At 43.4% G+C, this 14,663-nt stretch overlaps 1 protein-coding gene across 3 annotated transcripts in view; it reads left to right on the forward strand.

The window, feature by feature from the left end:
• The window catches only part of USP6NL (USP6 N-terminal like), a 188,810-nt gene extending 174,668 nt beyond the window's left edge, over positions 1-14,142 (forward strand). For 2 of the 3 annotated variants that reach the window (XM_024734174.1, XM_024734175.1), the window contains exons 15-16: positions 9,062-10,475; positions 13,237-14,141. In XM_024734174.1, the coding sequence (XP_024589942.1) occupies positions 9,062-10,475; positions 13,237-13,258 (1,436 nt within the window). In that variant the 3' untranslated portion in view covers positions 13,259-14,141. Of the gene's footprint in view, positions 1-9,061; positions 10,476-13,236 lie in introns of all 3 variants that reach the window. The other variant, XM_024734173.1, reaches the window with a different exon arrangement.
• The last annotated feature ends 521 nt before the right edge of the window (positions 14,143-14,663 follow it).

Here is a 14,663-nt window from a genome sequence, read left to right on the forward strand (position 1 = left end):
GGAGTCCCAACCACTGCGCCACCAGGGAAGCCCTAAATAATATATTTTATTCATTTATTTCAAAACATCTTCCAGGACCACCTGTTAGGTTTTCTGCTAGGTGCTCTGTTGGGGATTTAACTGAAAAGAATGACGTGCTTCTTGCTCTCAGGGTGCACAGAGGAGAGACAGAATTTACACAATAATAGAGTGTGAATAGGGTCATAATAGAGCTAGAAACAGGATAAATGGGGGAAGATGGTTGGAGGGTGATACCGGGTGAGTGGAAGAGAAAAAAAGAAAATGTGGAGAGAGCACAGTAGAAAGAAGTTTTAAGAACACACCTTTGCTAAAAACCAAGATGCTCTGCTTTTAGTTATTTAATTGCAAGGGGTCTAATCCGTGTTCTCCGAGGTTTGTTCTGGGTCTTCAGGATTCACTAGAAAACAAGCCGTCACAGCAATAATGGAGTGTGGGCCTGGGCCCTGTGAGACCATCACCTGTGCTCTGGAAGGTCACCCCTCCCTGGTGCAGTGTGATGATGTCCCTTTTCTGCTAATCCTTTCCTGTAGCAGGGAATGCATTTGGAACGGCAGTTATTAACTATATTCTTGCTATTTCAACATTTATTTTTAAATGTCTTGCCTACTTTTAAAAAGAGTTTAAGACAAGTTTTAGTAAAAGACACATAAAGAAAAAAATATATGTATATAATAGAACTATTTGAACACGAGAATAAAAATCTCAAAACCTGTGTAATGGAATGGGATGATTTAGCATCTAACTAGCAGCTAGTATGTATTGAATGCTTGCTCTCTGCCACATACCACATGCACTGTCTCATTTAATCCTTAAAATAACTCTTAAGAAAAAGAATTCGTCATCATTTTACACATGAGGAAACCTGGTAGCAGTCGTTCGTAAGATCTTTTACTAGGAAATGGTAGAAAGGGGATGGAGAGTAGTGTGGGGATAAAAGGAGAGGGGTGGATAAACGGGAACACTGGTTGATGTTGCTCTGCTCATGCTGGCGGTTAAGGGGGAACGTGGTGAGGGGGCTCCGCACCACCCGGGCCTCTGACCCAGTCCACCCTGCTGGGTGCACACGGCTTGGCTTAAGCCTTGTCTCCTTCCTGAAGACTCGGCCAGTCCCCCACCTCCCCAAAGCCGCAGAGTTTGGTCACTATTTTGGCCGCAGAGTTTGGTCACCGCTATTTTGTGCTGGAAACGTGCGTGCCCCGTGTGTGCATCTGTCCCCACACTCGCTGGGCGTCACCCCCGTGCCAGTTAGTTTGATGTCTGCACTAGACGGTAAGTTCCTGGAGGACCGTGACCGTGTCTTCGTGTCGCCAGCACCTAGGGCAGTGCCTGGCATAGAGTAGGCATTCAGTCGATATTTTTTAATGAACAAATGAAGCTATAATGAATTTTTTAGGATATAAAAACGTATCGTCTACAAAAGGTTAGCGGGAGGCAGTTTTTGGAGGTGATGGAATCTTTCTGCATCTCGATTGCACACACAGACAAGTCAGTTTAGTTATGTGTTCTGTCTCAATTTGTGAGGGTTTGAGTGCGTTTTCACTTCTGTTTGTTTGTGTAGTGGAAACTGATGTTACATATGCACAGCAGTTTGTACTGTGTTTGTGACTTGAAACCCTAGGAAACACACAGTACAGGTTTTAAAAATTATTTCACAAAGATCTGTTTAATTTATGTGACATTAAAATAGGTTTATAAAAATAAATGTGTTAAATGATTATGTCCTTTCAGCTTCCCTTATCTTTCAAGTTTAATCTGCTAGAAAGAAAGTCCAGCCTATGAGCCTAACTGCAATAAGTTTTTTGGATTTTTGGAAACTATCATAGCTATAATTTTGAAAGCATACTGTATTTCTTTTGATCACCTTGTTGAAAGCTGTAATAGTGTTTGAATTGTATATTCTTCTGGCTTATAGTACATTAAACAGAAATGAAACTGCTCTGTTTTTCAGATATAAATTTGAAATCAGTACTTTTGTGACAATATTTGAAACCTCAAATGGACTTAATATTTAATCTGGAAAAAGGAATAAGATGATTCTGTCCCAGAAGAATTTTCCTGACAGTGCTCCCCACCATTTATCACTGAAAACCGTTAGAACAGTCAGAGTACATGTATTCTGTTGTTGAAATTTAAAAGTAGAAAGTTGCTCACAGGGAAGAGCATTGAGAGCACTTTCCTGTAATTACGTATCCTTGGGCGAAGAAAGCTGCTCATGTGTTCGGAGGCAGTCTGTGAGACTTGTAGTTGCGTGTGGTGTCCACTGGGTGGTGACAGAGACCTGAGTAAGATCAGAGATGGACCTGCCCAAAGGGGCTTGAGACCCTCCCGTATTTCTTTAGGGATGCTTAGGAGTATTCTTTTCGGTGGCTTTTCTTTTTTTTTTTTTTTTTTCAAGGAAAAAAGTTATTTAAGAAAAAAGAGTAAGCATTTTTGCGTTTATCCTGAACTATATCAAGCTGTAGTTCCTTTTTTTTTTCTTTTTGAGCAGAGTAGTCTGATTGTTGGCCCTGGCATAAAAATACTCACCATTCACATAATGGAACGCTAGTGAAAAATACCATTTAAACTCCTGGTTTTCAGGGGAAAGTGTGGATAATAAATATTAGTACCTATTGCCTGTTTATAGCTATCTCTTTTGACGTCAGTTATGCTTGAATCTTTTAGTTACACTCAGTTGCTTAGGGGTGAAAGGAGATACTTAAACCAAACAAAGGCCAAGTATAGCGGTGTGTGTTTTGGGGGACAGGTAGTTCGAGGAGGTTAAGGTGAATCTATGAAGAGATTGTACAAGAATCTTTAATGCTTATTTGGATCTACTTTTGTGGGAAAGGGCAGGGGATATTTATTAGCATATGAAAATATGACGATGGCATATGTACTTCTTGGAGGGTCTGCCTAGTACGGCTTCAGCTCAGGGAAAGTTGAATGACTAATCTTCATGGAAGAACCTCCTTGCAACGAGGTTGGGTAGATTTTTTTCTTGATTTTGTACTTACACACAGAGGTCAGCTCCCCCAGGCGCAGGGCCCTTGGGTTTTGGTGCTGTGGTTGCCGAGACTCGGCCTTGCTCAGTTTTTGAGAAACAGGAGCAGGTCCCTGCTCAGACACGCGGGCCCCAGCGGCCTCGGGGGTGGGGGAGCGATGCTCCACCGTGGGCCCCCCCGGCCCTGCTGCCCTCCACGCTCCTCCCTTCTGTCTCCAGTCCTCTCCCTCCCCTCCTCCTCTCCCCTCTTTCTCTCTTTTCCCCTCTGGTCCCTCCTTCCCACCCTCTTCTCACTCCTCTTGAGAGACAGCCCTTCCCATGGTCACGATGGCTCTGAGGACCCTTAGAGATGCCAACAGCAAGTGCACATTTGCTCGCTCTTGAATCACTGAGGAGCTGTGCTGTTCAGAGGGGTTGGGTCACTTACAGGAATAATCTGGATGTGGCAGAGTCCGTGTGTCATCAGTCAGCAACTGCTGGTGGCCCTACCCTGCTCCCCGGTCCCAGGTCACTATGGACAGTAGGTGTAGCCTGGCACTGTTCCCAGCACTGCGGCCCGGCCCTGGCACCAGGGAATAAGCTTACCCTTACCAAGCAAGGCCTCCTTGCCTAACTTGCATTACTGTCCTTAAAATTGGGAGGAATTAGGTTTCTTAAGCACTTGCATTATAGAAAGCTCCTTCTTATATCCTTGTCTACTGCCTTTTTCAAATTACTTTCCTTTCTTCCATGCTTATTGATAATCTTTATGGGGGCAAAGAGGCCATATCCTCTAAATGTCTTTGTACAGTCGAGGTATTCACCATGCACCTCTTACAGAATCCTAGCTCCTAGTGAGAGATTGACATTCAGAAATTAATTAGACGCAATGTCCTTTTGTCTGCACTGGATTATTTTTTTTTCTCTCCAAACCCTGCTATATCTAGTTTCATAGCTACGTAGATCTTGGGTATTTATAACCGTTATGTTTTGGTACTATTTGAATGGTATATCGTTACTCTAATTCAGATTAATTACATTTGAATGAGCGGACATTTTGTCAAAACCTTACCGGTAATTCTGTTAATATTTTAGATGCTATAGGAAGGTCTGCAAAATAAGTAGGACTGCACTTTAAGTAGGTTATCTTCTGCTAAGGTGAAAGGGAAATGTATTATGGGCTACCATGAAAGAACTTTAAGAAGCTGCTTTTTTGATATTTTAGAACAGTCACAGATTTTTTTTTTCCCGGTGTGGATTTTGGCCTCTTGACCATTAAGTAAATGGAACATGCTAAAATTTTCTTTTAATTCTAATATAATGTGTAGATGCATAGAATATTAATGTCTCTTCCTTAGAGAAATTCGTGTATTGACTTGAATATAAAGTAGTGTTAAGTGTAAGGTGAGTACTTTTCTTACCCATTATATTGAAAAATTAAAACTCTCTTGTATGGATGACACGTACCTTTCCATTTTGTTTCAGGCATGAAATTACCACCTCAGTCCATTACTTCCTTCTCACTTTTTTATTCCTTCTCCTGAGAAATATGTGCCTTATTTTTGTAATCCTGCGTTTTACCCTGTGTCCTATGAGTCTTTACTGATACGGGCCTTTTATGTATCCAAAGGATTTCAGGATGGAAGTCTATGGACAGTAGAATACAGGAACAGGACGTGATGTTCAGTTTTCTCCCCTAGTACCTCTTCCCCCTCACGTTCTCCCTCCCACCACCACTGTAAAGTGTTCTTAAAAAATTTCTTCCATTGCATCAGCCCCTTATTAAACCCCACTGTACTGCATTTCAGTTACTCCAAACCTAGAATATTGCTTAAATTCTGGGTACCACACTTACAAAGATGCCCTTTATCTTTATCAGCATCAGTAAGTAGCTACAGCTGAATGTCTGCGTTTCCATAGGAAATCACAAGAATCTGTGAAGTAACGGAACTCGAGTTACCCCTGTGGGTCTGTTACTGCCTGTGTCCACCCTCCACACTTATGGTGTTCAGTTGTCTTTTTGACCTGGTTTTGTAAAATTTTTTTTTTTTTTTCGGTCCGTGGGCCTCTCACTGTTGTGGCCTCTCCCGTTGCGGAGCACAGGCTCCGGACGCACAGGCTCAGCGGCCATGGCTCATGGGCCCAGCCGCTCCGCGGCATGTGGGATCTTCCCGGACCGGGGCACGAACCCATGTCCCCTGCATCAGCAGGCGGACTCCCAACCACTGCGCCACCAGGGAAGCCCCTAAAATAAGTTTTAATTACTGTAGTTGGTTTCATTACATTGTCGACATTGAAAATCTCCTAGAACCATAAAAGCAGATGATCATAAATAATGAAATATGTGACTTTTCACTAACAGGAAAAGCAATCCATAAAATTTGTGTTTAGTAAAAGCAAATCAGTGTTGAGGTTTAGGATGTAGACCGAAGGGTAGTGTCTTAGTCCGTGCGCGCTGCTACAACAAAAGCGCCACAGACAGTGGCTCAAACAACAGAATTGATTTTCTCATGATTCTGGAGGCTGGAAGTCCAAGATCAAGGTGAGGGCAGGGTTGGTTTCTTCTCCGCTTGGCTTTAGGTGCTACCTTCTCACTGTGTCTTCACGTGGTCCTCCCTCTGTGTGTGTCTCTGTCCACATCGCCTCTTATTATACGGTCACCTGTCATGTTGGATGAGAGGCCCACTCCGCTGACCTCATTTAACCTTAGTCCCCTCTGTAAAGGCCTTATCTCCAAACGCAGTCACCTTCTGAGGTTCGGGGGGTTAGGGCTTCAACATAGGAATTCTGAGGGGGCACAATTCAGCCCATTACAAGGAGGTGGTTTTTAGACACAGACCTTGCTGAGGGAGAGAAAAAGCAAACGTCTATTCTCTGGTGCCCCGTCCACCTCAGAGGACACAGGGCATGTGGCTCTGTCCCAGGGCTACACGTGCCAGGCCCTGCCCAGCACGTCACTCACATTAACCAGGTACCAGCCTTTCCTTCCCTCTTCAGTGTCACCCCCTCTGGTGCATCTGGGCAGGCGTGACAGCAGAAGGAGGTGGGTTGCCCGCGCGGGGTCCAGAGCCCCCTGTCTGACCACTGCCTCCCCAGCTGGGCATTCCTCCTGCTCTGCCAGGGCCACTCCTCACCCCACTGTCGACCACAACTCAGAGGGACCTGTGGCTGCAGTCCCCGAGGTTTGGGGGAGGAAAAACCCAGGAAACCCCACCTCTCTTGGTGGCCCCGTCCATTACTCCACTGTGGAAAGGGTGTGAGCACTAATCCCATCACGAGGCTGCATCCTGTGACCTGATTACCTCCCAAACCCCATCTCCAAACACCATTACATGGAGGTGACGCTGGGGAGTTTCAACATGGATTTTAGGAGGACACAGACATTCAAACCATAGCAGATAGCTAACCCTCGAAAAACCTAATTTCAAGCAACTGTTTTCGTGACTTGTGAATTGATAAAGACTGAAACCCCAACGCAGGGTCTGGGCCGAGAGAAGCAGGTGAGGCTTCCGCTGATCGATGGTGTTCTAGGGAGAAGGCGTGCAACCTGCAGCAGCCGGGCAGCTTGAAATCTGTTCTTCTTTTTTTGTTTTTTTAATACCGCTGTGGAGAATTTTTAGAAACATTTAGAATGATTTCATGGGAAGTAGAGTGTTGGCGGCTCTCTGCAGGCTGCCGGGAGCCATCAAGTGGTGGGGACGTGGGACGGCTTGGAGGGCTCAGCGTGAGGATCTCTACAGCTGATCCTGTCTGTCCCTGTAACGTGCATCTTGCAGGCATGGATTAGCACTCTCTCCAGGAGCCACTGTTTTCCTTTTCTTTTTAATGGTTATGTTTTCCATCAGGTTTTCTACACACCAACCTGAAAAGGCTGATGTTATTATCTGATGGAATATCAATCGGCCAGTCCAATTACTGTGTTGTGCGCTTAGAGAGTTGTCAGAGTGGAGGCGAAAAGGAAACTCCTGCATTTGGTTTTTCTATCATATCTTCCAGATAATTTGTGTTTGTTGCGGTTATTTTCTTACAGGAAAGAAGGAATTCATATGTTTCCTTGGGACTAAATGGATAGCTACTTGTAGAGCTGATAAAAACTTGGGGGACACCAGATAGATTTTAATTTTATTTTTATTGTTTGTTTTTTTTGTTTTTTTGCGGTACGCGGGCCTCTCACTGCCGTGGCCTCCCCCGCCGTGGAGCACAGGCTCCGGACGCGCAGGCCCAGCGGCCATGGCCCACGGGCCCAGCCGCTCCGTGGCATGCGGGATCCTCCCGGACCGGGGCACGAACCCGCATCCCCCGCACCGGCAGGCGGACTCTCAACCACTGCGCCACCAGGGAAGCCCCTTATTGTTCGTTTTTAACCTGATAGGCTGAATGACTACTTGTGAATATCCTGGACTAGGGCTGCATTTGAGTCAGCTTTCTCATCTCAATTCCAAATATTTCATATGAGGCTAGTCAGGCTGAACTGGAATGCTCCAGACTATTTTACATGCAACGTTCATAAACAAAGCTTTTCTCAATGACAAGCATTTTCAAGTTTGGGTTATCAGTTAAAATAGTCTGTCCGTATATCATAAAACGTCTTTATTACAGAAAGATGCAAGAACCATGTTGATTATGCCAAGACCACTGAATCAGAAAAGCATAAAGTATCTTTAGCTCAATAATTCTTATTCTGGTAGCTTAACTATTTAAAGGATATCGCATTGCCATCATTCTCTACTCCCTCCTCTCCCAAAGAAAAGCTCATTGAATTATTTTAACATCTTAAAGAACATTATGGTATGTGGGTAAATAATACAATTATCGTCACCTAGACTGTAAGCTACCTGAGAATGAGGCGGCGTCTGCCTGCTCACAGCTGGTGGACTCGTCGTGGCTTTCCTCAGGAAACGTTTGTTAGGTGGGTGGGTGGCAGGGCATTTGGAGAGTGCAGTGACTGATTTTTAAGTGAGAATATACGGTTCTGTAGTAATAGAAGACATTAAAAAAAAAACATACGTCTTAAGCTTTGGAATTTTTACAAGTGGAGTCTGTTGTTTTTTTCAGGATGGTATTTAGTGGAGTCCGTATTGTGGATCATTTTAAACACTTTACAAAATGCCCATCTTATTGCATGTTCCTTTAATTCCTCATTAATTTTCCCATGTTAGTTATTTAAAATTTAAAATCAGGGCTTCCCTGGTGGCGCAGTGGTTGAGAGTCCGCCCGCCGATGCAGAGGACACGGGTTCGTGCCCCGGTCCGGGAAGATCCCACATGCCGCGGAGCGGCTGGGCCCATGAGCCATGGCCGCCGAGCCTGCACGTCCGGAGCCTGTGCTACGCAACGGGAGAGGCCACAACAGACAGAGGCCCGCGTACCGAAAAAAAAAAAAAAAATTTAAAATCAAATCATATTAGATCAAAAGTATCTAATATGATTTTCTTTTTTATTCTTTTTCCCTTTTTTTTGCATTTAAAGTAGGACCCTCTTAGAGTAGTAATTTGGAAATAGAGAATGCCATTTCTTTATATATGGTGGAAGGTACTGAGAGAATAATAATAAGCTATTTGGGGATAACTTGGAGACCACAGTTGGTCATCAGTTAACTTTTAAACTTGGCAGACCTGCTTGAGGTTGTTAGGAACCATTTTACTGAGATTCCAAAACTGTTTTAGTTGAGGTATGCTTAAGTGGAAGGAACGTAATGGTGAGACACTGAACTACTGACCTGCAGGATTGTTTTAGGAATAGAAATGAGAATATCAGCTTCTCATTCATGGTAAAGCAGGTAACTATCTTAACAAAATATAAGAATATGTTACACAATTGTATGATCCTTACTCATAAGGTTATAAAATTTTCCCATCTGCACATTGCATAATAAGGCTTTGAGTTTTGGTATGCCTTAGTATGAATCTCTCTAAAAAATGCTTCTCCTAAGCCACTAAAATTCTGTGTGTCTGTGTATGTTTATGCATGTGCTTGAGTGCACGCATGAAAAGTAAGCAGTTATTCATGATATAGTTCTTATATTTGATACCGTTTATTCATGCACTTATGTCACTTATGAATTGATCTTTCCCTTTAGGTAAAGAGGATGAATTTCCAAAGAAACCTTTGGGACAACTTCCCCCTGAATCTCAATCAGCTGGCGTCAGTCACCTGAGCAACGGACAGAGAAGTGTGGGCAGGTCAAGTCCACATCTGGACGGCAGGAGAGAGAGCGGCTCGTCACCTTACAAAGCCCACGAGCATTCCCCTCCCCATCAAAGTAGAACAGGTACCCTCGAGAGGGCGCGGCAGCTGCGGCGGAAGTCGGTGGACGAGGAGAGTAAAAAGCTTAAAGATGAGGTGGATTTTCAAAGGAGACTTCCATCGGGTCCACAGGACAATTCCAGGCAGTATAACCACGCAGCCGCTAACCAGAATAGCAACGCCACTTCACACATCAGGAAGGAGTTTGTGCCCAAATGGAATAAGCCGTCAGATATCTCAGCTATTGAGAAAACTGCCAAGTATGCCATTGAAGGCCGAAGTCGGGCTGCACACCCCACGCCGAGAGTCACCGTCCCCGGTTCCGCTGATCCATGGGCCCCCAGCGTCAGGCAGAAGGTGAAGGTGCTGGATGCGGATGAAGGGAAGCGTGGCTCCACAGCCTCGCAGTATGACAATGTACCCGGGGATGGAGCCAGCGCGGCCCTGGAGCAGGCGCTGGAGAGGGCGCGCTCCCAGAGCCCCAGGGGCGCGGCCTACCATCACAGCCCAAGGAGGCACGCTGAGCCCAGCTCCAGTCCATCCAGAGCCCCGAACACGTTTACATTTAAATTACAGCCTCCGAGTTATGCAAAATATCCATCCCAGTTAGACGGGGAGGATCGAGGGGCAGCACACCCCCCATCTTACAGTGACCCCCCCACTTACCAGGGCAGTTCTCCAATGCGCATCCCTGCTGCTAACAGCAGCTTTGTGTCTCCACCGTTTCCCCACGGGACACCAGTGAATCCTTCCCGGAGACCTTACGGTTCTACTCTTTCGACTGATGTTTCTCCAGAGAAATCTTACAGCCGCCCAACTCCTCTGGTCCAGCCGTCCAGTCGAATAGAAGTTCTCCCTGTTGATATCGGTGCTGCGGGATATTCGGGCAATTCAGGGTCACCAAAGAATGGGAAATTCCTCCTTCCTCCAGTGGAATGTTTGCCAGATAATAACGGAAAATGGTCGGAAGTTGGTTACGCACTGAGACCGGAGATGCACGGACAGTCGTGGACTCGTGATGCCAGCCGTAGCCACTTAAGCAGTTTACCCAAATACCCCACCTTTCAACACGTCCCCTATCAGGACCACACCCTCCCTGCAGTTTCAGTAGATAGTCCGGTGCGGTATCGAACTTCCCCAGCTCTGGAAGATGCCAGTTCATCTGGGTATCAGTATTCAGGGCCCTCGCCTCCAGTATATCACTACAGGAATCGGGATGGACTCTCTATCCAGGAATCAGTATTGCTGTGAGAATTGATCTGTACTTGCTGCAGACGAGAGAATAGAAACCATATGAAACCTACATTGCTATGTTGATAATTGCCAAAGCAGTATTTTATACAGTTGTGAACAACTCGCACAATTCTCGTGTATGTCAGTGATAAGAATACATGGGAGTGATTTCATCCCCACCTAGATGCTGCTTAAGATGAGCTTTTAACTTGCATCATCACTGAACCTGTTGAAAAGAATTTAACCTGGAAACATAGCAATAGTATTTAGGGATGCACGCACAGTTTCATTTATATCTTTCTCCAGAATCTGAATATTTGTACTCTGTTAGTCTATTCTATTTTGAGTAATGATACAAAGCACTGAAAAACTGTAGAATAGATATTTTTAAGGCTGTGTGTAATGTACGTGTCTTTTAATAGATACTGTATGCATCTACGCATACACGTTTGAACACAGAACTAAAGAAATGTTAAAAAAAAAAACAACTACTTTTCATCTAGATCCATGGAATAATTTATTCTACTTCTTTTCCCTACCTTGTCTTTTGGTCATGTTTTTTTTCCCCCTTATATTTTTAACCCAGGTCCTAAACTGACTTGAGGGTTTGCCCTGGCTTAATTCAGCATCTCACGGAATGCTCAGCTTTCTCGTTCAATGGCTCATTCAGTTTTCAATCTGAAGATTAAAGACATTGGAGAGAAAGGCTAACCACTTAATGGTGCTTAAAATCGGGGCAGTTTAATTTTATGACCAAAGGTGCAGTGCGCAATGTATCCGTGTTCACCAAGAGATCAGCTTTCGTGCGTCTGTGCCCGTTTTTCTCTTCTGACCCTCGCAAAGCTCAGAGCAGAGTGTTCCTTGCCAGATGCCCAGGAAGTGTACACACAGCCCTCCGGCGGATGCCAGCAGGAGAAGCTGCAAGTTACTGATCATCAAGCACTCACACGGGGCAGCAGAACAAATTCCTTTACATTCATTTGAAAGCAAGATTAACAATATGGTTACTTCTTACTTCTGCCCCTTACATTACTGTGGAGTCTCCCTGCAAAGGGCCCCGGGGTGGCATTTACATGATCTTTTCCTGGCCCTCTTCTTTAAAGAATGTAGTCAGTGAATATTGCTGCTCGTAGGCTGTTAAATTATCGCTGTGTAAAATTGTAAAAAATGATCCTAATTATTACTAGGAACCTCAGATTTTGGTGGGTTTTTTGTTGTTTTTTTTTAAATAGCGTGACTTTCATACTTTCAAAAATCTTTTTTTTTGTTGTTTGTTTCAGTGAAAAATTCAGGTTCATGGTAACAAATCAGCAATGTCTTTCAAAATCTTCTGTTACACTACAATGACCAAAACACTGACCAAGTTTTGGGCACTCTAAGAAAGTATGCCTTTGGGTTTCACTGGAGAGCTTGTTTTCAACATTACTTTGATCCTATTTGAACAATAGGGAATAGAAAACCTAACATTGATGGTTCTTCTTGTTGCAAGTTGGGGCTTTAAGCTTTCAAGGTACAGAAGTATGTCTTTTAAAATGAGAGTAACATTTGTTTAGCTAGTGAATGTGACAATATTTTTATGTATATAATGAGCCTAATATAATTTTAATCAACTTGGTAATGATGTTATTAAATGGCAAAACAAATGCAGTGTATTAGCAGCCAAACACTGCATGGAAACTCTGATCCACCAGGCTCCTGGTTCAGATCATGTGGAAGCTTAGAAATAAATGTATATGAAATTGTAGCTGGGGATGTGAATTCCAATTTTAAACCATGATTCTGTGACTTGTAATAAACCAAGCTGTACAATTTAGTTTATGATAGCAGCATCAGAGCTGTTCCAAAATATATATATATGTCAACAGTGGTAAATACTGTAGATTTATATATATATATATACATATATATATATATATTTGCAAAAAATATATGCACACACACTATTTTCTTATGTCACCTATGACTTTTTTATCTGTACACTTCTTTTGATGTGATTGTTTTTAACATGCTAAATAAGTATATTTTGTTTTGTGTCTTCCATGTGCTTTTTTCAGATGGCATCTCTGATTTTTCTAAAGCTAGTTCCTTTCTAACTGAGCAGATACTGCGTAGCGTTTGCCTACGTGACTTTATATGTATCACAGTTGTATATGTTTTACTAATTTCCAGTAGTTCTGTATTTAGAACCACATCACCTGCCCTTTATTTGATTTAATCAGCCATTGTTAATAGTGATAAGGTGTTATTTTCAGTCTTCCCCCGTTAGAAAATGTAGATCTGTTAGTTTTTCAAGTAGGAAAATATAGTTCAGAGTCATTTTGCCACCGTACAATTTTACTCTTTCAAATTTATCTTTTAATAAAAGATAAATAGTGAAATAAGGATAAAATATGAAATAACATTCATAAAATAGGCTAAGTATATTTATAAAAAACATTTGGTGAGGATCTTCATGGTGTGGAGACTGATTTTGCTTTAACTACATGTACATGAGTAACTGTTTTGCCACTATTAAGTCTTTTCTTCATAGCAGTTTTGCCTAACACAGTAAGCACTTTGATATAGTTTGTATATTTTAATATTTAGTTTGAAAAGTTAAAGAAACTTAGACCCAGTGTCTCAAAGGGTTTTAAAACTTCAAGTCTTTCAGGTGCTTATGTTGCTTACAGGATTTTTAAAATAGCTTTGAGAGCTGGGAGATAGCCATAGCTGTCAAATCAGACACCCTGGTATTGCAGGGGAGGAAAAAAAATTCTTCTTCCTTCTGCCCTCTAGGTTCTCCACCCAGGCCCTGTAGATTGGACTGACAAAGGACAGACCAACGGGAGAAAAGCAACTGGAAGGTCATTAACACGTGCGTCCTGCATTCACGTGGTATCCGGTGATCAGTCACTCAAAGGGAGGGTTAGCTTGGGGTCTCTCCACCCAACCTAGTAAAGGCAGGGGTGAGGGTGTTAAGGGGGAGAAAGGGCACTTACGGAAAAGCAGGTGACTTTCTGGAAAATAAATGGGCCTTAAGAGAGCAGGTGGGAGACATGATCGTCTGTGACGGGGTCTGGTGGGGCGCCAGAAGAGGAGATTATAGAGTTGCCCCAGGAGGGGATTTAGGAGAGTTGCGTTCTTTGGGGGTGCGGGGGGGGTGGCGCTCTGCTTTTAGGCAGATAAGGGATTCCAGAAACTCAAATGCCTTCAGCTCAAAAATCGTTTTTATTGCCCAGTGGCATATTTTGGGGTAACAGATCCCGATACCCTTCACTGTCAATGACAGAATGTTTCTCAAAAGAAGGAAGAGAGATTCAGGTAATGGGGCATTTCCGGAGAAGAAAAATGGTTGTTTACAGGATGTGATGTGATTGTTTGAACTTTTTTTCATTTTAAGAAGATTCTTATACTAAATTTATGTCATACTCAGTGTCACTTTAACATGGAGTTTTATATTTGTTGTCATTTCAGATCTCTCCCTCAGGGCTCGTTATACTATAAGCACAAAAATGACGCCTAGTCAATACTTTGCTAAGATCCCTTTTCTTTTCATTTTCATGATTAGAGAAAAGCATTCCATCTCCACAAATAGGGATTTATTCAGAGGATCTACAGCTTAATCTTCTGGAAATGCTATTCTCAGTTATCTTTTATTTATTTATTTATTAGCATCTTTATTGGAGTATAATTGCTTTACAGTGGTGTGTTAGTTTCTGCTGTATAACAAAGTGAATCAGCTGTATGTATACATCCCCATATCCTCTCCCTCTTGCATCTCCCTCCCACCCTCCCTATCCCACCCCTCTAGGTGGTCACAAAGCACCGGGCTGATCTCCCGGTGCTATGCGGCTGTTTCCCACCAGCTATCCATTTTACATTTGGTAGTGTATATAAGTCCATGCCACTCTCTCTCACTTCGTCCCCGCTCAGTTATCTTTTAGATTCACACCTTTGTTTTAGTATGCACTTGATTGTGGGTTAATTGAGACTATGGTTTTTGCAGTCTGTTCTTTGTTTTAATTGTCCTTTAATGGATTTTAAATTTCATTTCTTTTTCTTCTTTTTTTTTTTTGCGGTACGCGGGCCTCTCACTGTTGTGGCCTCTCCCATTGCGGGGCACAGGCTCCGTGGCCATGGCTCACGGGCCCAGCCGCTCCGCGGCATGTGGGATCTTCCCGGATCGGGGCACGAACCCGTGTCCCCTGCATCGGCAGGCGGAC

This window comes from Neophocaena asiaeorientalis, unplaced genomic scaffold, assembly GCF_003031525.2.
Source record: "Neophocaena asiaeorientalis asiaeorientalis breed wild unplaced genomic scaffold, Neophocaena_asiaeorientalis_V1.1 scaffold120, whole genome shotgun sequence".
NCBI classification, from domain to species: Eukaryota; Metazoa; Chordata; class Mammalia; order Artiodactyla; family Phocoenidae; genus Neophocaena; species Neophocaena asiaeorientalis.